Here is a 21,103-nt window from a genome sequence, read left to right as displayed (position 1 = left end):
ACTATTTTGGAAATGAAATGTGATTCTTTATCTGAGGATATCGTGGCTGGAACTCTGAAGCGTGGTATTATTCCTTATAAAAATAATCTGGTCACCTCTTGAGCTTTGACAGTTCTGGTGGGGAATGTTTCTGGCCACCCTGAAAATGTATCTATCAGTACCAGTAAATACTGATACCCCCCTTTCCTTGGGAGTTCTGAAAAGTTAATTTGCCACTGCTGTACAGGCTCATGGCCTCTCCCAGTCTGACCGAGTTTTGGCTGGGGGCGTGTTTTGGGGTTAGTCTGGAGGCAAGGATCTCATTGTCGGCTTACCTGAGTGATAGTGGCATATAAATTCCTGACAACGATACAACGATTGTTTCAAACAGATGTGTGTTCTAGAAAGCCTGTGGAAATTACTACTTCAAAGTCAACACTTCATTTCAATGCACTCTGTATCACTTGCAGCCTTGGTCATTTTGAGAAAGGAGCCACACTCTATAAAAGGCTTTTAAGTAGTTAGGCCCCTAGTGTGTTTTCTAGTGCCCTTCCTTCACTAGTAACCACGAAAATGGGAAGGGATTATTACCTCTCTTTCAATGGTAGCCCACCCCTTGCAGTTGTACGTCTCTTTTGGTTAGTATTATTGTATTATGGCTTACCTTCGAGGAAAATCTGTACCTCACCCTTTGCTGCTTTCTTTGCCTCTCCATCCGCCAGCTCATTTCTTTCTTCCAATTTTAAGCTCACTCTCTGGTGTGCCTTAATATGCTTTTTCAGGTAGCTGGACTGCTTCCAGCAGTTGGATTGTCTCTTCTTTCCCTGTGAGGTCAGCAGTCCCCTCTCTTTCCAGATGGCTCCATGTGCATGTATGACTCCAAATGCATTCCTTGGGTCTGTGTAGATGGTTATTCTCCTCCCTTTTGCCCTTTCCCGGGCACGGGTCAGGGCAATTATCTCAGCCTTCTGCGCAGAGGTACCTGTTGGTAAGGGTCCAGACTCGATTACCTCTCTGCAGGTAGTCACTGTGAACTTTGCCCTGTCAGTGAACCAGGTCTCTGCATCGTCCAGAGTAGTGTCCCTTAAGTCTGGGCGACTGGAGTAGGTAGCTTCAGTGGTCTCTAGGCAACTATGGTGTACTGCTTCTCCTTGATTCCACTGAGAAAAGAAGCTGAGTTGACAATATTAGTCACCACTATCTCTACATCGTCTTGCTCTACCATGATGGCCTGGCATTTCAGAAACCTCTGTGGTGAGAGCCAGTGGCCACCCTTTACTTCCAGTGCTGCAGACACTGTGTGGGACACTAGCACAGTCATTTTTGTCCCAGGGTAAACTTGCGTGCCTCTTGAATATTCAGCACAACTGCTGCTACAGCTCTGAGGCAACCTGGCCATCCTTTGGCTGTTGCATCTAGTTGCTTAGAGAAGTAAGCAACTGCCCTTCAGTAAGGGTCCAAGTCCTGAGCCAATATTCCCTAGGCAATTCCTTGCGTGGGAAAAATAGAAAGAATGGTTTACTTACATCTGGAAGTTTCAAAGCTGGAGCCGACATGAGGGCACTCTCTCTAGCTGGCGAAAGGCCCATGTGGTATCTTGTGTCCACTGGAGATCTCTGTTTCCATTGGCAATAAGAGCATAAAGGGGTCTGGCGAGCAGTCCATAATTATAAACCCACAGCTGGCACTACCCTACCATGCCTAAGGAGTTCGGAGTTCTTTCGTTATCTGGGGTTTCAAGGTTTAGCATACGGCTTCTTTGCTTTAAAGTCTGCTGCTCAGCACTCACTTCTTACCCCAGGTAGATTACCTTCTGTTTCACTACCTGTGCCTTTTCTTTGAGACTCTGCGTCCTTGGAGTCCTAGGAAATTCAAAAGGCTTACCGTCCAGGCTTCTCTCGCTTCCCTCATCCGAGTGGCTACTAGAAGATCGTCCACGTACTGCAACAGCCTCCTTTCCTCTTGTGGAGCTTCCCGGGACTCTGGGTCTTTGCAAGCTGTTCTCCAATCGGAGTGGGGAATCTTGAAGCCTTCAGGCACATGGACTATGTGAGCTTGAGTTTGAATGCAAAAATTTTCTGGCTGGCTTCGTGGATAGGGAGGCAAAAGAAGGCATCTCTTAGGCCTAAAACAGTGAACCAGGTTAGCTCAGGTGTTAAACAAGTTAGTAAAGTATATGGATTTGCTACCACAGGGTATAAATTCTGTGTTATCTTATTGACAGCCCTTAATCCAGTACTATCAGTTATTGGGCTGATTCCTTCCTTATCTTCCTTTTGAGGGTACTACTCAGTTCTCACTAGTTGTGTTCTTTCCTTAAGCTTGATGCTCATGGGGGAGCATCTTTCAGTCTCCCTGGTACAGCAGAGGCCTATACTCTTGAAAACATTTATTTACTTATTCTAATATCTCTTTACTAATGTCTTTCTTAATTTCAGTGTCTGTTAATGTTAAGCCTAACATCTTTATATCATTTGCCTCCAGAGTAACCTTTCTCATTTGAGAATGTTTAGCAAATTGAGCAAATTGTACAAAAGCTTTTAGATACACATAGTACACATATTACTTTAAAGGTTTGCACAAGGATGCCTTCTCAGACTGGCCAGTTGTTCAGTTGTTCCCCACACTGCAACATAAACATTCTCCACAGGTACTAAAGCTTTATTTAAAACTGAATATATGGCTCTTGTGTCAACAAGAATTCTTCCCTTTTGGGGAGGTCATCTTTACCCTTCCTCCCTTACCTTGGGAGGAGCCTTTAGCAAATCATATGTACTCATTTTGTGAACTGTGATTGCTTTGCATTTCAGCACGATAATCCTTGCCTGATTTCATACGTTGCTGTCTTATGCTGCATGCTGAACAACATGTTTGATTTGCTTTCTCTTTGCCTTGTTTTCCCTTTTCAAGAAATCTGGGTGATTTCTTAAAACACAAAGACATTTCAGCATACAAAACTCTATTCCATTTATCCTCCTATTTTAAAACAGTACTAACAGCAATGAAGTATTATAAATCTTTTTATTTTCTGAGCTGCTCTTACTGGCAACCTCCTCCCGGCGAGCCCCTCCCAAAAGGGGCTAATTTAGGAACCTCTTTGCTCTGGTCAGTTCTCATTATTTATTTCTCCTTGCCCTATCTCGCTTCCACTCAAACCTTTTTACAGACCTTCACAGAAGTTTCTCAACTTTCCTCCTATACACACAGCTCCAGGTGGCAGGTATCAGATGTGGTTCCCACACACAAGTTCTAAGCCCTTAGGTTCTGAATCCGCTTGACCAGAAACCTCTAATTTACATGTGCCCTGACACTTATTAGAACAGCAAAACCAGTGTTTCTCATAAACACCGCACTGCAATAATAACTGCACATCCAGCTTTCGCTCACAGGCCATTCCCGTGTTCCCTGGGGAGACGGGGCAGCCAGAGCTGTCCCTGTGCCCAGGGGACAGCCACTGTCACCTCACACAGCATGCTAATCAAAAACGTGACATAGACACTATATTCTGAGCAAACAAAATATCAGTCTTTTCTAGTTCTCTTCTTGCACAATCTAATTAAGCCCCGTGTCTACTTACACTTGTTTTACTGCTTTGCAAAAAGGCTGTGCTAGTCACAGCTGAAGCTCTGATATGCCCTCAGACACAAACACATGCACCCGCACCCCCCCTTTATCTCAAATTCCCTAGAGCTAAGGCTTGAATTGCTGTGAAGGGGGGAATTCTTAGAATTCCTTTAACTCTATCGTAGTTAAGCATAAATCACTGTACTATAGTTCTCCTATGTAAAATGCCACTCTTGTTGCAACAAAATCTTAAAATCTCCACAAACACTACTATACAATGAGAATCAAATTACCACAATGCAGCGGAAGAAAATCACCACACAAAACCACTGAAAAAGGGCATATCTCTCAAAGTACTCGCTTTTCTCAACACAACATAGCATACCATAATTCAGCATTTACTCACATCAATTTTCTTGGACACAATCAAAATCAAACATCCAAGGCAAAGGAACTCTCTGAACTCATACTCACGGTTAAAATGTACCAGATCTACACAAATCACTACATTTAAACACGATAAATACCATCACTGACATTCTTCCACTCGCTTCTCTGCGGGGCACTTCTGTCCCTGCCCCCGCAGCCTGCTGCAGCCAGTGTCTCAGGCCTCACTCGGCTGCTTCAAACACGGGTAGTACTGACCCCCCCGCACTGTAGATTTATTCCTTTTATACACCATACACTTATTTACTTGCACGATTAGAAACACAGCTCACCGACCACACAATGCACACATTAACCATACAGCAACACAATGTCCGGACATCACACACACACAAACAAAGCACACACGGGCTCAACAGTTCTGCTCTATCAGAACTATGGACCCCCAACACACATACACAGGTTCACCCAGCTCACCCCCAGAACCTCTAGCGGTTCTGCTCTATCAGAACTATGAACCCCCAACACACACATACACGGGTTCACCCGGCTCACCTCCAGAGCCGCTTGCGGTCTGCTCTATCAGAACGATGAACCCCATCTCTAATACAGCTGCTCTATCAGCTGAACTCAGACGTCTCTGGGTGGTTTACTCCCTTGCTCTCCTTTCCCTCCCTCGGGGGCCCCTCAGTACATACTGTATCTTCCTCCGCAGGCCAGCAGGTCCTTGTCTGTCCTCGCAGGTGGCAAGTTGAGATGAGCGGAGCCCCACCAGGAAAAAATCCTAGGGCGCGCCTTGGAGGTCCATCTATCCCCCCTGTCCCTGCGGGGACAGAGAACTCCTGGCTTGGCTCGCCATAATGTTTTGCGGAGAAAAGAAGAAACCTCATCTTTATAAAAGTTGTAAAGCCCGGTATGCTTTTATTACGATGCGCGCCGGACGCAAGTCCCCCAACAAGGCATGTGTACCTCTGAAGACCTCAGGTCGTCTTTTATCCCCCTCCCAAATGCATATGCATACAGTTTCACAATAAGTTCATACATATTCATTCCACGTGACATTTAGCACTAGTTCTTCTTTATCAGAGGAATTCCTAGGTCTGGGGCAGATCGACCTTGCAGTAATTTCTGTTTTTCTTTCTCTGTCTCCTTGCTGTCTCTGGAATGCGGCCTTTCCTTCAGCTTTGGCCCTACAGACCTCTCACCTCTCCCAGGCACTTCACCTAATTCAGAATGGATCCCCACTCCATCTCAGCCCCATGGAACGAAGGGGCCACTGTGAAACTGCAGCATCAACGAGAACATTGTGACACTGTGAATCCCCACAGAACTGAGGGGTCAGCTGTCACATTTTGGGGCCCAATGGAACCAAGGACACCATTGTTGCTCTGCATGGTCTCATGGAACCAAGGAGACCAGTGTGACAGTGCAGGGCCTGGTGTAATAAGGAGGCCATTGTGACACTGTGGGGCCCCAACGAAACCAAGGACATCTTTGAAGATGACACCAAGCTGGATCTGAGTGTTGATTCTGTGGAAGCATAGGAGGGCTCTGCACAGTGACCTGGACAGGCTGGATCCACGGGGTGAATCCAACAAGGTCAGGTTTAAAAAGTCCAAGGGCCGGGTCCTGCACTTTGGCCACAACAACCCCTGCAGTGCTACAGGCTGGGGACAGAGTGGCTGGAGAGCAGCCAGGCAGAAAGGGACCTGCAGGGACTGATGGACAGCAGGCTGGGCATGAGGCAGCAGTGTGCCCAGGTGGCCAAGAAGGCCAATGGCTCCTGGCCTGGATCAGGAATGGTGTGGCCAGCAGGAGCAGAGCTGCTGTGCCAGCACTGATCTGCCCCCTGCTCTGCACACAGATATTGCTGCTGCAGCTCCAGGGAACGCAACAAAAGGGCATCTCTGGAAAAAACTTTGCTGGGAGATCCTTTAGCTCCTTTAAAGCCACCAGGAGTGCAGCCCCTCATTGACACAGTCTCTGGCCACATGGAAGTTGGAGAGAAACAAAATGAGAAATGGCACAAACAGTGACATTTCTTTGTGGACAATATGAAAAACTAATACAAAGGAAAAAAGAACAAACCACAACCAAAGCAAAAAGAAGTATGAAAGATGTCTTTTAGTACAAGTGATTGGCAGAAATTGGCCAGCAGTTTAATGTTTCTGAAACCATCCAGTGATCAGTCTCCTCACTGCAGCCTTGAGCTCCTGGTTCCTCAGGCTGTAGATGAGGGGGTTCAGGGCTGGAGGCACCACTGAGTACAGAACTGACAGGGCCAGATCCAGAGATGGGGAGGACATGGAGGGGGGCTTCAGATGTGCAAATGCTGCAGTGCTGAGGAACAGAGAGACCACAGCCAGGTGAGGGAGGCAGGTGGAAAAGGCTTTGTGCCGTCCCTGCTCAGAGGGGATCCTCAGCACAGCCCCGAAGATCTGAACATAGGAGAAAACAATGAACACAAAAAAGCCAAAACCAAAAAAGACACTAACTGCAATGAGCCCAAATTCCCTGAGATAGGATTTGTAGCAGGAAAGCTTGAGGATCTGAGGAATTTCACAGAAGAACTGGCCCAGGACATTGCCATGGCACAGGGGCAGAGAAAATGTATTGGCTGTGTGCAGCAGTGAGTAGAGAAAGGCAGTGGCCCAGGCAGCTGCTGCCATGTGGGCACAAGCTCTGCTGCCCAGGAGGGTCCCGTAGTGCAGGGGTTTGCAGATGGACACGTAGCGGTCGTAGCACATGATGGTCAGGAGGAAAAGCTCTGCTGAGATGAAGAACATAAAGAAAAATAGCTGAGCAGCACATCCTGTGTAGGAGATGTTCCTGGTGTCCCAAAGGGAATTGTGCATGGCTTTGGGGACAGTGGTGCAGATGAAGCCCAGGTCGCTGAGGGCCAGGTTGAGCAGGAAGAAGAACATGGGTGTGTGCAGGTGGTGGCCGCAGGCTACGGCGCTGATGATGAGGCCGTTGCCCAGGAGGGCAGCCAGGGAGATGCCCAGCAAGAGGCAGAAGTGCAGGAGCTGCAGCTGCCGCGTGTCTGCCAATGCCAGCAGGAGGAAGTGCCTGATGGAGCTGCTGTTGGACATTTGCTGGGGCTGCACTTGGGGACCTGTTTATGGAGAAAGGACAGTGACAAGTCAGGAGGGGCTGCTTTGAGCCAAGCCTGGGCCATTCCCCGCAGACTGTCCCTGTAGCCTTGTTCCTGCTCTGGGAAAACCTTCACCCAGGTCCCTGCCTGAGCTCCAGTTGTGCTGGCTGAGTGTGCCAGGTGCAGCCAGGCCTGTGCTTGGGGGCTCTCGAGGAGCCATCTCTGCCCCACTGCCCTGGGTTTGTGGCCATGTGGCAGAGGGACAAGGATGGATGTTCAAGATTTGACAGGGGAATCGCTTCTAAAGCAGACAGGCTTGGTAGCATCTTCATTCACAGTCCTATAAGATATGAATAGCAGAAGGTTTTTTAGGAATTGTTTTCCTCCCCACAAATAATTTCTGGCTCTCTGAGGTCAGAAATCCCCAGCATTTCGGCTGCACTCAGAGTTTGCCACTGAGAGATGGGAGAGGCAAAGGATTCCCTGTGGCTAAAGGAAGGTGAGGGGCTGCATGGGCTTGTTCCCAACTGCCTTTGCACCTTTGGCTGCAATCAGAGCACAATCATATTCCTGGATCACCCTGGGATAAACCAGACCCTGCCCAGAGCAGAGGGATCCCTGAATGTCTCACCATCTCTAAAGGTGTCTGGGCAAGGTCTCTGCACCCCCTCATGCCAAGGACATTCTCGGCTCCCTTGGGAAACCCAGCAGCATTTCCTCAGCTCTGGCAGCTCTGCCCTTCCCCGTGGGACATTCAGGGAACTCCCAGAGGCTCTGGCACACATTTGCACCCAGGAGGGCAGCTCAGAGCTTGGAAGGGCACAGCAAGGAGATCCCTGGCTCTGCCCATGATGGGATCTCAGGAAGGGGGCTCAGCTCATTCCCCTTTCCCATGGACTGCTTTGCCCACAGCCCCACAGGTGCCAGGGAAGCTCGGACACCCCATTCCCATGGACACACACCTGCCGGGCAGGAATGCCAAGGGCAGTGCCTGACTCAGCTGCTGCAAACGCCAGAGCCTCTCTGAGAGCAGCAGATAACAGTGACAATATCAGGGCAGGGCAGTCCAAGAGAAGATGTTGTGGTGCTGTGCCTGAGAGGGCAAGGCAGAGACAGCCGGGCACTCAGGACAGTGTTCCCGTGCCCAGCTGTGCCCAGCACCTCCCACACATCAACTGTGCCCTCCTGCCCCCAGCACTGCTCTCTTCAGCCCCCTCTCCTTCTCTGAGCATGCCCCTGGGCCTGCACATTCCCTCCTGAGAGGAGCCTTGTCCCTGCCAGCGCTCACAGAGCCCATCCCAGCCCGTGTGCCCTGGCTGGGCCCTACAGAAACCTGCCTGTGTGCAGGGCCCTGGCTGGGGCAGGCTCTGTGTGCAGCTGGGCAAGGGCAGCTCAGGAGAGCCCTGCTGGGCCCTGCAGAGGTGATGCTGCTGCTGCCCAGGGCTGAGGAGTGGCTGAGGGCCCTTTGGGAGGCTCCCAGCAGAGACTGACCACCCAAAGTTACAGTTCTGGAGTCTCTGTAAATGTTCAGACACTCCTTGGATGATCCAGTGTGTCCCTTTCAACTCAAAATGTTCTGTGAATCTGGGATTATAATTCCTGTTCTGCTTCTCTCATCACTCTGTTGTCCATAGCCCAAAGAAAAAAAAACCCACTTGCAACAGTGTTAGAACAGTAAAGTAAAAACCACACATTTATTGGAAGCTTCCAGGCGTCCCAGTGGGGATGGGGCACACCCGGGCCCTGATTTACACAATTTATTAAGGTTGATTGATAAAGAAAATTTAACAGGAACATCTAATAGGAGATTCAGTTTCCCTAGTTACACACCCCTGGTACAACCGGTTGGATTAGGTCCAAAGGCTTCTTTGCCAAAAATATTTGTTGTGACTGCTCACATTCTGGTCAATTAAAAAAATGTTCCTATAGGTCCTCTTCCTGATAATAAGACTACACAGTATTTCAGGAATATATTTAGACAGTCTAAAATGTCTATTTTTCTAAAATCTAAGAGAAAGGTTAGGAAACATACTAATGCTAATTAAGGATTATGGTAATATAAATATATAATAGTGATTTAACAGAGTTAGTTTAAGAGTTTACTAGAGTAAGGATTATAGTTTTATAACTATATAATAGTAATTTACAGAACTATGAATACATTCAAAATGTATAAAAAGCAAAAATCTTTTTGTCATCACCCCAAATTTCCCATCCTTCTCCAAGAAGAAAATAGAAACACTCTCAGGAAACCCCTGATCTTTACAGCAATCCCTGGCTTACCTTCTTTGGGAAGTATCCTCTGGAGCTGTGCCCAGGCAGGTCTGGAGCTGGGAGCAGCCCTGCCCCACCGAGCCCCTCTCAGCAGCAGCCCCTGCCCTGCTCAGGGTGGCTCCTTCCCCCCACAGCTTCTCTCCAGCGCTGGGAGCAGCTCCCCAGGCCAGCTGAGAGCTGTCCCTGGCAGGCAGCAGAGTCCCTGCCCCAGCACAGCGCCCTGGGCTGCAGGACCCTGCTCTGCACGACAGCCCTGGGCACCCCTGGCTGCAGCCCCGGCTGCTCAGCCCTGCAGCAGAGCCTGGCAACAGGAGCTGCCTTGGGCTGTGCCTGGGCTGGGGCAGCAGGGAAAGCCAGCCCTGCCCTGGGGCCACAGCCCTGCCCTGGAGCAGCTCTGAGAGTCCTCCTGAAAGGTCCTCAAAGCTGTGGGATGTGCCAGCTCCAGGAGATCCCTGCAGGAACGGCAGCTTCTCTTCACACAGCCAGGGAATGGCTGTTTCAAACCTGGGCTGATTTCTGCTCTAGTGAGCCCTGAGTGAGCTCTGCTCTGTGCTCCCAGCCCAGGCTGAGTTTAACCCCTCTGTGCCCCTGTGCTGTGCCCGGGGTGGCTGCAGGCAGTGCCCCAGCCCTGCTGGGCTGTGCACAGGAGCTGCTACTGGCCAGAGCTGTCTCTCTGCAGCGCTGCCCTTGCCAGGAGCTGCCTCTGGACCAGGAGCCTCTGTGCAGGTTTTTCAAAGGACTTTGGGTTTTGCTTTTGCCTTGGAGTCTCTGAGAGGTTTGTGCAGCTACAGCCTCCAATTATCTGCTGTAATTAGTCCCTGGAGAGGCTTTGTCAGTAACAACACTCAGTGGGGCTCATTAATACTTCAGGGTACTTCCGATTTTTTAAGGTACTTGGTGTTTCCCTTTTGATACAAACTCTGTGAGAGTTTTGTGCAATCATGGTCCCAATTTTCTTCTTTAATGAGTCCCTTGAGAGCTTTGTACTGACATCCAGTAGTGCTCATTAATACTTTGAGATACTCAAGGTTTTTAAGTACTTTGGATTTTCCTTTCTGCACTGAGTCTCTTAGAGGATTTCATGCAATCCTGGCCTCCAATTCTCTCTTCCAAGGAGTCCATGAGGAGCCTGTGTTGGGGATGGACCTCAGAGGGACCCATTCATGCCTCAAGAAACTTTGGGGTTTTTGTCCGTCTTTGACTCCGGGAAAGGTTTGTGCAATCTCCTCTCAGGCTCTGAGGTTCCAGGGCTCAGCTCCAAATGCACCATGAGGCTCATTATGATCAAGCACTCCTGACAAACCATGGTTTTGCTTTGATTTCCTCCACTGTAGTGCAGTTCACTAGGAAGTTCTTTTTCTATTGTTACAGAGAAATATTTCAAATAGCTTCTAATAAATCCACATTCCTGTTTTAAGGGTGTATGTTCTCTTTAGAGAAGAAATGATAGCAGCATTCTGTGACTGATAGACCCAGGGGCTTTCCTAAGGAGGTCTGGCCTGCTCTGAGAAGCTGTGCCTTGATTTCTGACCCAGTGTGGAGAGCCTTGCTCCACATTTCCAAACCCCATCCTGTCTCTCCTCACTCACCTGGGGTCAGCTTAGCTTGGAGAACTGGCTGCACTCAGGCAAAGAGGGGGTTTTCTTTATTTATTTTAGTAATCTGAAGCTCCTAAGCTCCCTGTTGAAAACAGACACCCTCCTCAAGTGTGTGCCAAGCCCAAGCTGCCACCAAGACCACTCCAGACCTGCCCTGGGCCAGCTGTGAGGATGTGTGGAGGCCCAGAGCCCTGCCATCAGAGTCTCAATCCCCTAGACATGGAGGACTGGTTCCAGATAAGAGGAATAGGCTTTCAGGTGAGGGTGAGATGCTTTCTTCTCCCATTGATCTTTGCAGACACATGATTCATGTCACGTTATGTTACCCCATTGGCCCATTGGCCTAATTATCCTAGTTCAACTCCCATTGCCTACATTTGTTTAGCCCTAGAATGTTCTCCCTCTGTCCCTCCACTGGCCCTAGTTTGCTGCATTCCTCCACCCTTGTTTCCCTATTGGCTGACCTGAGCTCTGACCCCTCCTCTGCACCATTTTCCCCCATATCCATTGGACTCTGACTCTCAGCTCACTACCCCATATAAGGCCCTGTTCCCTCAGCCTACACCCTGTCTTCATCCGTGGACCCTGTTCAGCTGTGTACCCTGTTCCTGTACCAATAAACCCAGTTTGCAGGAGATCATATGAAAACCCATCCTGCCTGTTCTGTCAGCTTTCTAAGGTAGCAGTGAGCTTTGGGCTCATGAGTGCTGGATGCTACAAGGGCCTCAGCAAAGCAATGATGCTACACATGGCACCCAAACAGGGACATGATCTGTTAAGGTCCCCGGTAGCATCTCCAGCAGTGATCCTGCCAGCCAGATGTCACTGGAAGCTGTACCCCTTCAGGTCAACAACAATGCTGAAATGAGACTTGAGTTTTATTGAATCTCACTGAAGAAGTCAACAATCCCCTCAACATCTGTGGGACCAGCTTTGCTGACAGCTCCACAGGCCCCACTTTGGCTGAAGATTGTGCCTGTGAGACTGAGAGTGAGTGACTGAGTGGCAGAGAGCTCCCGGGGGTTTGGGCTTTTGATTTTCCGTTCCTGTGGATGGGCATTTCCTCTTTCATTGGGTGCAGCTATGGAAAATAATCAGTTCCAAGCTGCAAAGGATGTTTTTGTTAGGTGTTGGAGAGTTTTAAATTTAGAGGGGAGTTCATTTTCTGAGGGGAGTTTAAAAGGTATTGTTCATGGTTATTTGAGGACTTTCCTGATGTCTCTGTTGATTCTATCTATCAGTTACTGTTTTGGGATGCTGTTGGGAAAAAGCTTTATATTTTACAAACACAAGGGGTCAAGGGGTTTTAAAAGTTGGGAAATTGTATCTGTTGTTTCATTCAATTTATGGGATCATGTAACGAGTTCATGGTTCCAATCCATTGTCCTGGTTTATTCAATCCTCCCACCACGTTCCCAAACCCCTGTTCCCTGAGAACAGGACGGGAGATGGAGCCCGCCCTTTGGCACAGACAAGCCATCTGCTATCTGTCATCTCCCCTCCTTTTCTGTCCTCTTCTCAGGGTGGTAGTGGCCATGCTGCCCTGAGATATTCCCTCACCCGCATTCCTTCATCTCCTGATCCTAATCCCCCTTCCTACAAATCACAAGATGGATGGCTCCTGTTAGAGAGACCACCATTTTAGATTCCCTTCGGCCTTCATCCCCATTTCCTGCCTTTGCTCCACGTACCTCCCCTGTGACAGGCCCCAACTTGATGTTGAGTTCCGACCCTGGAACTGGACATGGGGCCAACTGGAAGGAAGCCATTTTGGCTACCAAAGGCCTTCAACACAGTGTGTTGCCAGTTGGCTGAATGCCCTACGCCCCCCCCAGCAGACCTGCTTCCTCTGCAGAGGAAGAGAGCGATAGCTTATCTGAGAGTGAGGATGAGCCCAAGGATTCTTGGAAGAGGATGCGGAGCAAAGCTGCAAAGGAGGGGGACTGGTAGGTGGTATCCAAGATTCAGGTGGCACCTGGGCAGTATAAGCGGGGGCCAAAACCTAAATCTATTCCCTATGGATTCCCATTTAGGTTTTGGCCCCTGCTTATACTGCACAGGTGCCATCTGAATCTTGGATTCTCTACCTCCATAGGGAAATTAAGGACTTAGTTAATGCTACAAAGGACTATGGGAGGAGTTCTCCCTATTTTAAGAATTTGCTGGATGCACCATTTACTGCCCACACGATGGTACCATAAAATTTAATAGAGTGTATAAAAATTATATTGTCACCTGCTGAGTTTATTTTGTGGAAACAACTTTGGATAAATAAATTTAATGAATTGCCAAAAGGTTATGTTGAGGAAGAACGGTGACAACACCTCACAACGGACTGTGTTACCAGGGAAGGAGACTACACTAGACTGCAATATCAGGCTGAAGTCCTCCCCCGATCAATACTGGAAGATCTCAAAGGTGCTGCAAGGTCTACCCTCCTCCACCTGACACTTCTACATCCCACATTGACTTCACTGACATTTGCCAGGGCCCGGATGAGAGCTACATCAAGTTTGTCGATCACCTTAATAAAGTGCTGGAAAAACAGGTAGATGATCAAAAGGTCTGGGATTATCTTATTAGCAAATTAGCTTTCTGTAATGCCATTATTGAGTGCAGAAAGTTCTGGACACCCTCCGCCTTGTCCATGAGCCGACCATCGCTCAGATGGTTGATGCTTGCATTTGCCAAGCGGTCTCAGACCGTGACTCCAGCCTAGCCAAGGCCACAGGCCAGGGTGCAATGGAAGTGCTGGTTGCATTAAATGTGCTTCCCCACAATACAGAATGTAATAAAGGCAGTGGAAACTGTTATAACTGCGAGAAAACTGGACATATAGCAAAAGACTGTAAATACAAGACTAACAACCGTTCTCGTTTTTCAACCAGCCCTCAGTCCCAGAGCCATTGCCCAAACTGTTCCTGAAGCCAACAGCACTACCAGACCTCGGGAAACCCCCAGCAGAGCTCAAAATGACCTCAAATATGAAGTTATTCCATCCCACCCTTCCATCAGTGATAGATGTCCTAGGTTACAATGTAAAGATGTATTCTATTCCAATCCTCAAGAGCTGTTGAAAGCAGGAAGGGCATTACTTTTTCCTTATCTCCTGTAAATGGGCCAATCAATGCCTTGCCATGTGACTCAGAGATAACTCCCTCTGGGAGCCATTTCTTGACCCACCCCATGACTTATAGAATGATTTTAGCTCATTGTGAGATGCTCCGCCCAGTGGGGAGAAGTTAAGCATCCCCACCAGGATATAATCTGGGGTTTGGGACCGAACAAGCTGCCTTTCCACTGGATTTCCCAGGGAACAGCTGCCATTTCCATTGGATCTTCAGAGGAAGACTACACCCTACTACAGGATCACTGCTCCAACATAACCACATCTGCCACTCCAGGAGGACTGCAGCCACCATTCCAACTGGACTGCTAACAACACCCTGACCAACAGGGTGTCAAGTTGTATTCTGACTTTGTCAATGTTTTTTCTTTTGTATTATTGAATGCATTTTGTTGTTTGTTTTTTTTTTTTTCTTTTCCTAATAAATTGTAATTGTGACTTGGAGTCTCTCACTGGTTTTGCTTTCAAACCAGAAAAAATGGAAAAGCCTGAGCAGATTTCCTGAACAACAAACCCAACTCGGGAGCCACCTGCTCAGTCCAGGCTGCCTGGAATGGTGTCACCTTTCTCCAAGGGACAGTGTGAGCAGAAATGGTCTCTGGGAGCAGAATTCTCTGAGTCTCCCAGCTGAATTCTCTGTCCCTGTCCTTTCCCTGGATCTCTGTTGCAGATGGAGGCTGCTGGTGCCACCGTCACCATTAACATCTCTTTTGAATGCAAACAGATGTTCCCAGTTTTATTAAGAAGGATTTGCTCAATGTTTCTACAAAATTTCTGTATTCCTCATGGAATGAAGGGACCATTTTGACCCTAAGAGGGTGACATGGAAGCAAGGAGTCAATTGTGACCCTGGGGTCCCATGGAACCCAGGGCCCATGGTGACACAGCAGGGCCATGTGGATCCAGTGGACCATTGTGACACTGTGGATCCAAGGAGACCATGGAGACACTCCCAGAACCTCATGGAACCAAGGAGTCCATGGTGTCCTAGTGGGGCTGCATGGAGCCAATGGTCCATGGTGACACTGCCCATCCAAGGAAGCCATTGTGGCACTGCGGAAGCTCATGGAGAGAGGGAGGCCATTGTGACACTGAAGAACTTCATGGCACTAAATATCCATGGTGACACAGCAGGGCATCATGGGAACCAAGGAACCTCTGTTTGCAGTATGGACACTCATGGAACCAGGGGCTGTTGTGGCACTGCAGAACCAACAGAGCTGCTGGACCTTGTCCCCTGGCCCTGCACAGCTCCTTGGGAGGCATGGCAGGAGCAGCACCCTGGGAGACTCGGGAATGCCCCTCTGGGATCCATGGCACACACTCCCAGGGGCTGGAATTCCAGTTCCCAGCCAGGAAAAGATGTTCCTGCCCTCAAAGGCAAAGCTCTTAAGAAGGAGCCAAAAGCCAAGTGCAGCAAGATCCTACAATGACATTTCACTGCCAGCCTTCATAACTTCACCCATGGTTGATGTAGCTCATGGATTGGGAAGTAAATCAGGGCAGGATCTTTGGTGGGAGCTGCCCTGGGTTAAGGGAGACACTGAGAGAGAAACAGAGCAGGCAAAGTGAGGCAGGAGAGAAAGGAGGACACCAACACAATCAGCTGAGAAGATGGCACTCTGAAAACAGAACTGGAAGTGATGGAAAATGAATGGGACAGAAATCGATAGTTCTGAAAGTTTTATTTACTATCAAAATAGATCACACACACCCAGACCTACACAATCCCAATCCCACACCCTCAAATTTCGATCTCACTTCTCCCAATCTCCTTCCAACACCATCTCACCCTGGAGATTGTGGAATCAACTAGATATGGCATGGGACTGAGTTTTTCTGAAGTGGGAACAATTTGACATGAATTGAGCCATTTTGGGGTAAAATTGAGGTGTTTTCAGTGGGATTGAATAATTTTGAGGTGACAGACCAATTTATCTTGAATTCTGGAGTGCAAGGATATGGAGAACACTTCCTGAAATCCCCCAAGAACACACAAATCTTCCAGAATATTCCTCAAACACCTGTTAAGTAATAGGATTTTAGATATCCTTGATCAATTACTTTCTTTTTTGTCATATTTCAGGTGTTTTTAAGTAATAAAGAAAAATCAGAAGAAAATTAGGGCCAAACCAAAAGGATAACCAGCCAGGTGTCCTCCCAACATGGATCACAGGAAATGTGGGTCACCAGGGCTCTGACCAATGTGGATCCTCCCATGGGGGATGAAGCTAGAGCGGTGCACAAAGCTCTTCAGCAGTTGGAGCACTTGCAGGACTTCCCTTACCGGTGTCTCCATTGGTGTCTGGTCAAGTCAGAGCTGCCAAAGAAGCTCTTCCCACACTGGGGACACTCGTAGGGCCTCTCCCCAGTGTGGATGTGCCGGTGGGTGATGGGGATGGAGTTGTCCTTGAAGCCCTTCCCACAGTCAGGGCAGCAGAAGGGCCTCTCCTCAGTGTGAATCCACTAGTGGCTGAGGAGATTGGAGCTGGTCTGAAACCTCTTCTGACACTTGGGACACTCATAGGGCCTCTCCCCAGTGTGGATTATTTGGTTGATGATCAGCTGGGACCTACGACTGAAGCTGTTCTCACATTCCCCAAACTTGTAGGGCATTCCCTGGTGTGGATGCTGTTGCCTTCTGATGCAAGGCGAGGCGACCTGGTTCTGAGGAAACGGCATGGCGACCCAAACTCTCCAGGGTCACTCGGGCCAAGAACACACACAGACACCAGTATGGTGGATGGTTCAAGACCTTTATTGTCCCGCCTCGTCGGGTTTTATACTGGGAAAGTTTTTTCTCTACGTCAGGGGGTCTTACCTTACTGTAATTGGTTAGTAAGGAGTAGAAAGTTACTAATGTTAGGGGGGACAACATTCTTGGGTGATCCCTTATCACTAGGCGTTAGGGGAGAGGAATCCTGCTGCTTTCCGTGACATCGCGAGATTTTCCGAGCGCCTGTCCCTATCTACTACATCTCCCCCCTCCTTTTTCACAAATGAACGAAGTAGTCATATGCATAGGCACTGAAATGAGGCATGGGGTTGTTCACAAAGAAAGGGGTTTGGTAAACCTGGGTAGAAAATCTTGTGACTGGCAGTGTTCCCTGGTCGAATTCACAGCCTATGAACAGGATGTTGGCCCGTTCTAGGCGGGTCTGAATGAATGAGACCAGCTTGTTCAGCAGGCATGGTCCGAAGGTGACAGCTAAAAGTAGCATTGCCAATGGACCTATTAGGGTAGAAATTAGGGTGGTTAGCCATGGTGATCGATTGACCCAGGACTCGAACCAACCCTGTTGGGCTTCCCTGTCTTTCTGTCTCTGAGCCAGTCTGTTCCAGAGTTCTGCCATGGAGTCTCTCACGACTCCCGTGTGGTCTGCATAGAAGCAGCACTCCTCCTTCAAGGTGGCCCACAGGCCCCCCTTGCTGCATGAACAGGAGGTCTAGTCCTCGCCTGTTCTGCAAGACCACTTCTGAGAGCGAGGAGACTGACTTCTCTAGAAAGGAGATGGATTTCTCGATCCTCTGCAGGTCCTTGTCAATTGTTGCCTGCAGCTGTGACAGTCCTTGGTGCTGGGTTGCCAAGGCTGAGACTCCTGTGGCCGTTCCGGCTGCTCCTAGGCCCAGCAGCATTGAGATAGTTATACCTGTTACTATTTCTATTTTGTGAAGCTGACTGGGTTCCTCGAAATGGCGATACATTTCTTCATCTGCGTGGTACAGGACCATAGGAACAATCAGAACTTGGACACAAAAGTCGTTAGAGTCATCGAATTTGGCAAGGAACACACATGGACTCACTCCAGATCGCTGGCAAACCCACATCCCAGATGCAGATGGGACTACCCACTTATTGTTTTTCCCGTTGGGTTTGACAACTTCGGTGCAGACGTTGCCTTTCCGCCTAGCTAGGGTTGCATTGCCAAAGCATCTGCCCTGGCCTGTCACTTGACTCAGGGTGATTCCTTTGCGAGGGGTGTCCCACCTACATTGGTTGGGTGCGTCTGCTGTGGAGTAACTGAAGGGAGTGTTTAGAGCGACTCCTTCATAAAAGGGAGGTTCGACATCATAACAAAGCCAACAGGATTCGGTTAGGTTAGGGTTGGATTCGTTCAGGGATAGGAAGGTAGCTTCTAACATACGAAAGATTGGGTCTGAGTCCGACCCGGCTGAACGGCCTATCTGAAAGGCTTCCGCATGGCCAATTGGAATATCAGCGACCCTTGTGGTCAAGGCTTTGGGGTGGGTCGCGTTTCTCCCTTTCGGCACGCTTTTAATCACGTTGTTTGGACAATGAAAACCTTACAGAACATTAACCCTTCCTAGATGAGTGATAAGAGTGGAGGAGGACGAAGGAAATGAATGAGTGATGGAGGTCTGGACCAGAGAGAGAGAGTGAGAGATGTTGAAGGAATGGAGAAGATGGAGTGGCATTTTATGCTGGACTCTTTCGTGTAGCCATGGACAGAGCCATGTTTCTGTGTGATACAGAGACTGAGTCCAGGGGGAGAAATGTCCCAGTGCCAAAGAAGATTCAGTGTGGGTACCCCTCGGCCCCAGGGGGTATATAAAATATGGGAGGGATTGATGTCCCAAAGGTGGGAAGGTGAGATACTGTGCTTTTCTGGAACTCGACAAAGCATCCTTAAAAAGACAACCCTGGAAGCAGTCCTGTTCCCTGTTCGGTGGTGAGAGCACCGGAACAAGGACGGAAAAGGCCACCACGACACATGGAAGGACTCCCTCTCCTCTTGAGGAGTTGAAAGTTTGAGCAATCTAAAGGGTGGTGTTGGACCCAGAACTGGTGATTTTGGAGGATGTATTGTATTGGGAATTTAGGGGGGAGGAGGGGGAGAGTGTTTTTTTGTGAGGTTTTCATTTTCCTCGTGTTTTCTTTTTTTTTTTCTCTTCTTTTGTGTGTTGTTTAGTAATTGTTTGTGTGTAGCTTAGTTAATAAACTTTTCTTTATGTTTAAGTTGGAGCCTGCTTTGCTTATTCCTGGTCACATCTCACAGCAGACACCGGGGAAAAGGTGTACTCATGGGGGCTCTGGCTTTGCCAGGCCCAAACCATAACACAGGCCTCAAGAACATAACTCATGTATGGAGGCTGATGTGCCAGGGCTCACCTGTGAAGAGACTGAGGAGAGAACAGCAGTGTCTTGGAAGGGCTGGAAGGGTGGATTAGGAAAAGGTGGAGCTTTTTCTCCATAATGGGAAACAGCCAGATAGAGAAATTATACCACAAATGCAGAAGGGGAGACCAAGACTGGACATGAGGAGATGAGAATTTCCCTCCCAGGGCAGAGCTGTGGTGCAACACATCCCCCAGAAAGAGCCTGGGTCAGCCCCAGGCTTTGTGTGGGCAGGCAGGAGGCAGAGCTGTTAGCAAAGGAAGGGACCAGCCAGGTGGGGCAGCCGGGGGATGCCGACAGCCTGCAGGGACAGAGGCGCAGGGCAGGGACACCGTGGGACAGCCTGGGTGGCACAGGGCACAGGGATGGGCAGCAGCTGCAAGACAGCCCTGCCAGAGCCAACTTGGGCAGCACTTTGGCCATGGCTGCTGGGCCTGGGCCTGAGGCAGGAGCAGGAGACAAGTGACCCTTGCAGGGCTGGGGCCTCATTGCCTCCTTGTCGCTGCTCAGCAGCCTGGCAGGGGCCGCCCCATGCTCCTGCCCTTGGCATTGCCCATCCCCACATGCCAATGCCCATCCTGGGAAGAGCCCTGAGCAAGGAGGGAGGGACAGGATCTGCCTGGCCAGGGGCTGGGGCTCAGGCCTGGGCCCTTTGCATTCCTCAAACACATCTAGGTGTGCTCAGCACCAGAGACACCTTTGCCTTGTTTGTCCCCAGCTGTCACCACTGCCAATGCCTCCAGTGTTCTGCTCTAAGTGGAACCTGGGGACACTTTCCCAGTCGTGTCTCTCCACAGAACCCATTAAAACTTTTTTTAAGTTCAGTGTTTCGATTTAACTTTGAGTTCTTGAGAAGTTTTTTGAACGTTCTCTCAGGGACTGAGCCTGATGTAAAAAAAACCCAAGCCCCAAGAGGCTCATTAAAGTCCTTGTGCTGTGTCTGTGCTGCTGAGCTTTAAAGGAACAGCTCTTCCCAGGACCAGCTCCTCTCCCAGCCTAGCAGGGCTGAGGGCTCTGCCTGCAGTCACTGAGGGGACAGGAGCCAGGCAGAGACAGGCTGAAAGCAATCGGATTGGGAAGACATTGAGCTGAGACTTCACTTGGGGAAAGACCTTCACAGCCCTGTGCATGGTGAGTGTGTGGGTGCAGGGCAATGTCCCCTGTGCTCCTGGAGGGATCTCCTGAAGCCAGCACACCCCAGAGCCTGGGGGATGTGTCAGGAGGACTCTCCCAGTTTCTCTGTGGCACAGGAGGAGTAGAAGGAGGAGAAGGAGGATGTCCTGCAGAGCAGGCCTGCCCTGGGCACCGTCAGAGGGACAGGGCAGGATGGCTCCTGCTGCCAGGGACGGCTGCAGGGGGTGAAGCTGGGGCTGCAGCCAGGGCTGCTCAGAGCTCCAGCTCATGCCCTGCTCATTTCTGAGAGGACTTGTCATGAACTCATTCAGGGCAGGAGTTTCCTACTTGGGTCTCTGCTTTCCTGAATCTGTGCTTCCACTTTTCCCTGGCTCAGCTTGGGGGCAATGGAAACTCAGCTGTTCACAGGGCTGGGAGCAGGGGCTGAGACTCTTAAATCATCACCCTGATGATTCCTTGGCACCTCAGCAAGTGCCTGCACCTGCCCAGCCCCCAGATCCATTCAGCGTCAGCTTTCCATGGTGCCCAGGCTGGGGGAGCTGATTTTTAATCCCTGCAGGGCCCAGCAGCTGCAGGGAAGGGCTGGCCCAGGGGCTGGGCTGGGCTCTGGAAGCTCTGGCAGGGAAGGAGCCCGGGGCCACAGGAGCAGCTGGGGCTGGGACAGCTCCAGCAGCAGAGCCGTGGGCAGGCAGGGAGGGAGGCAGTGCTGAGGGAAGCCCTGCTGCAGGGCAGATGTGGCACCTGCTGAGCCTGCCCTGCAGGGCACACACTGCCCTGAGCAGCACAGCTCTTGTGTCCCCTCGCAGCCA

General features: G+C 49.7%; 1 protein-coding gene across 1 annotated transcript in view; it reads right to left on the bottom strand.

The window, feature by feature from the left end:
• Nucleotides 1-21,103, bottom strand: part of LOC131096425 (uncharacterized) — a 1,435,131-nt gene that overhangs the window by 711,913 nt on the left and 702,115 nt on the right. The window contains 1 exon segment of the mRNA XM_058044763.1: nt 16,366-16,571. Within this exon segment, the coding sequence (XP_057900746.1) occupies nt 16,366-16,571 (206 nt within the window).

This window comes from Melospiza georgiana, unplaced genomic scaffold (assembly GCF_028018845.1).
Source record: "Melospiza georgiana isolate bMelGeo1 unplaced genomic scaffold, bMelGeo1.pri scaffold_29, whole genome shotgun sequence".
Classification (NCBI taxonomy): Eukaryota; Metazoa; Chordata; class Aves; order Passeriformes; family Passerellidae; genus Melospiza; species Melospiza georgiana.
Note: the sequence above shows the minus strand (reverse complement) of the source record. Positions and strands in the feature narration are given on the sequence as shown.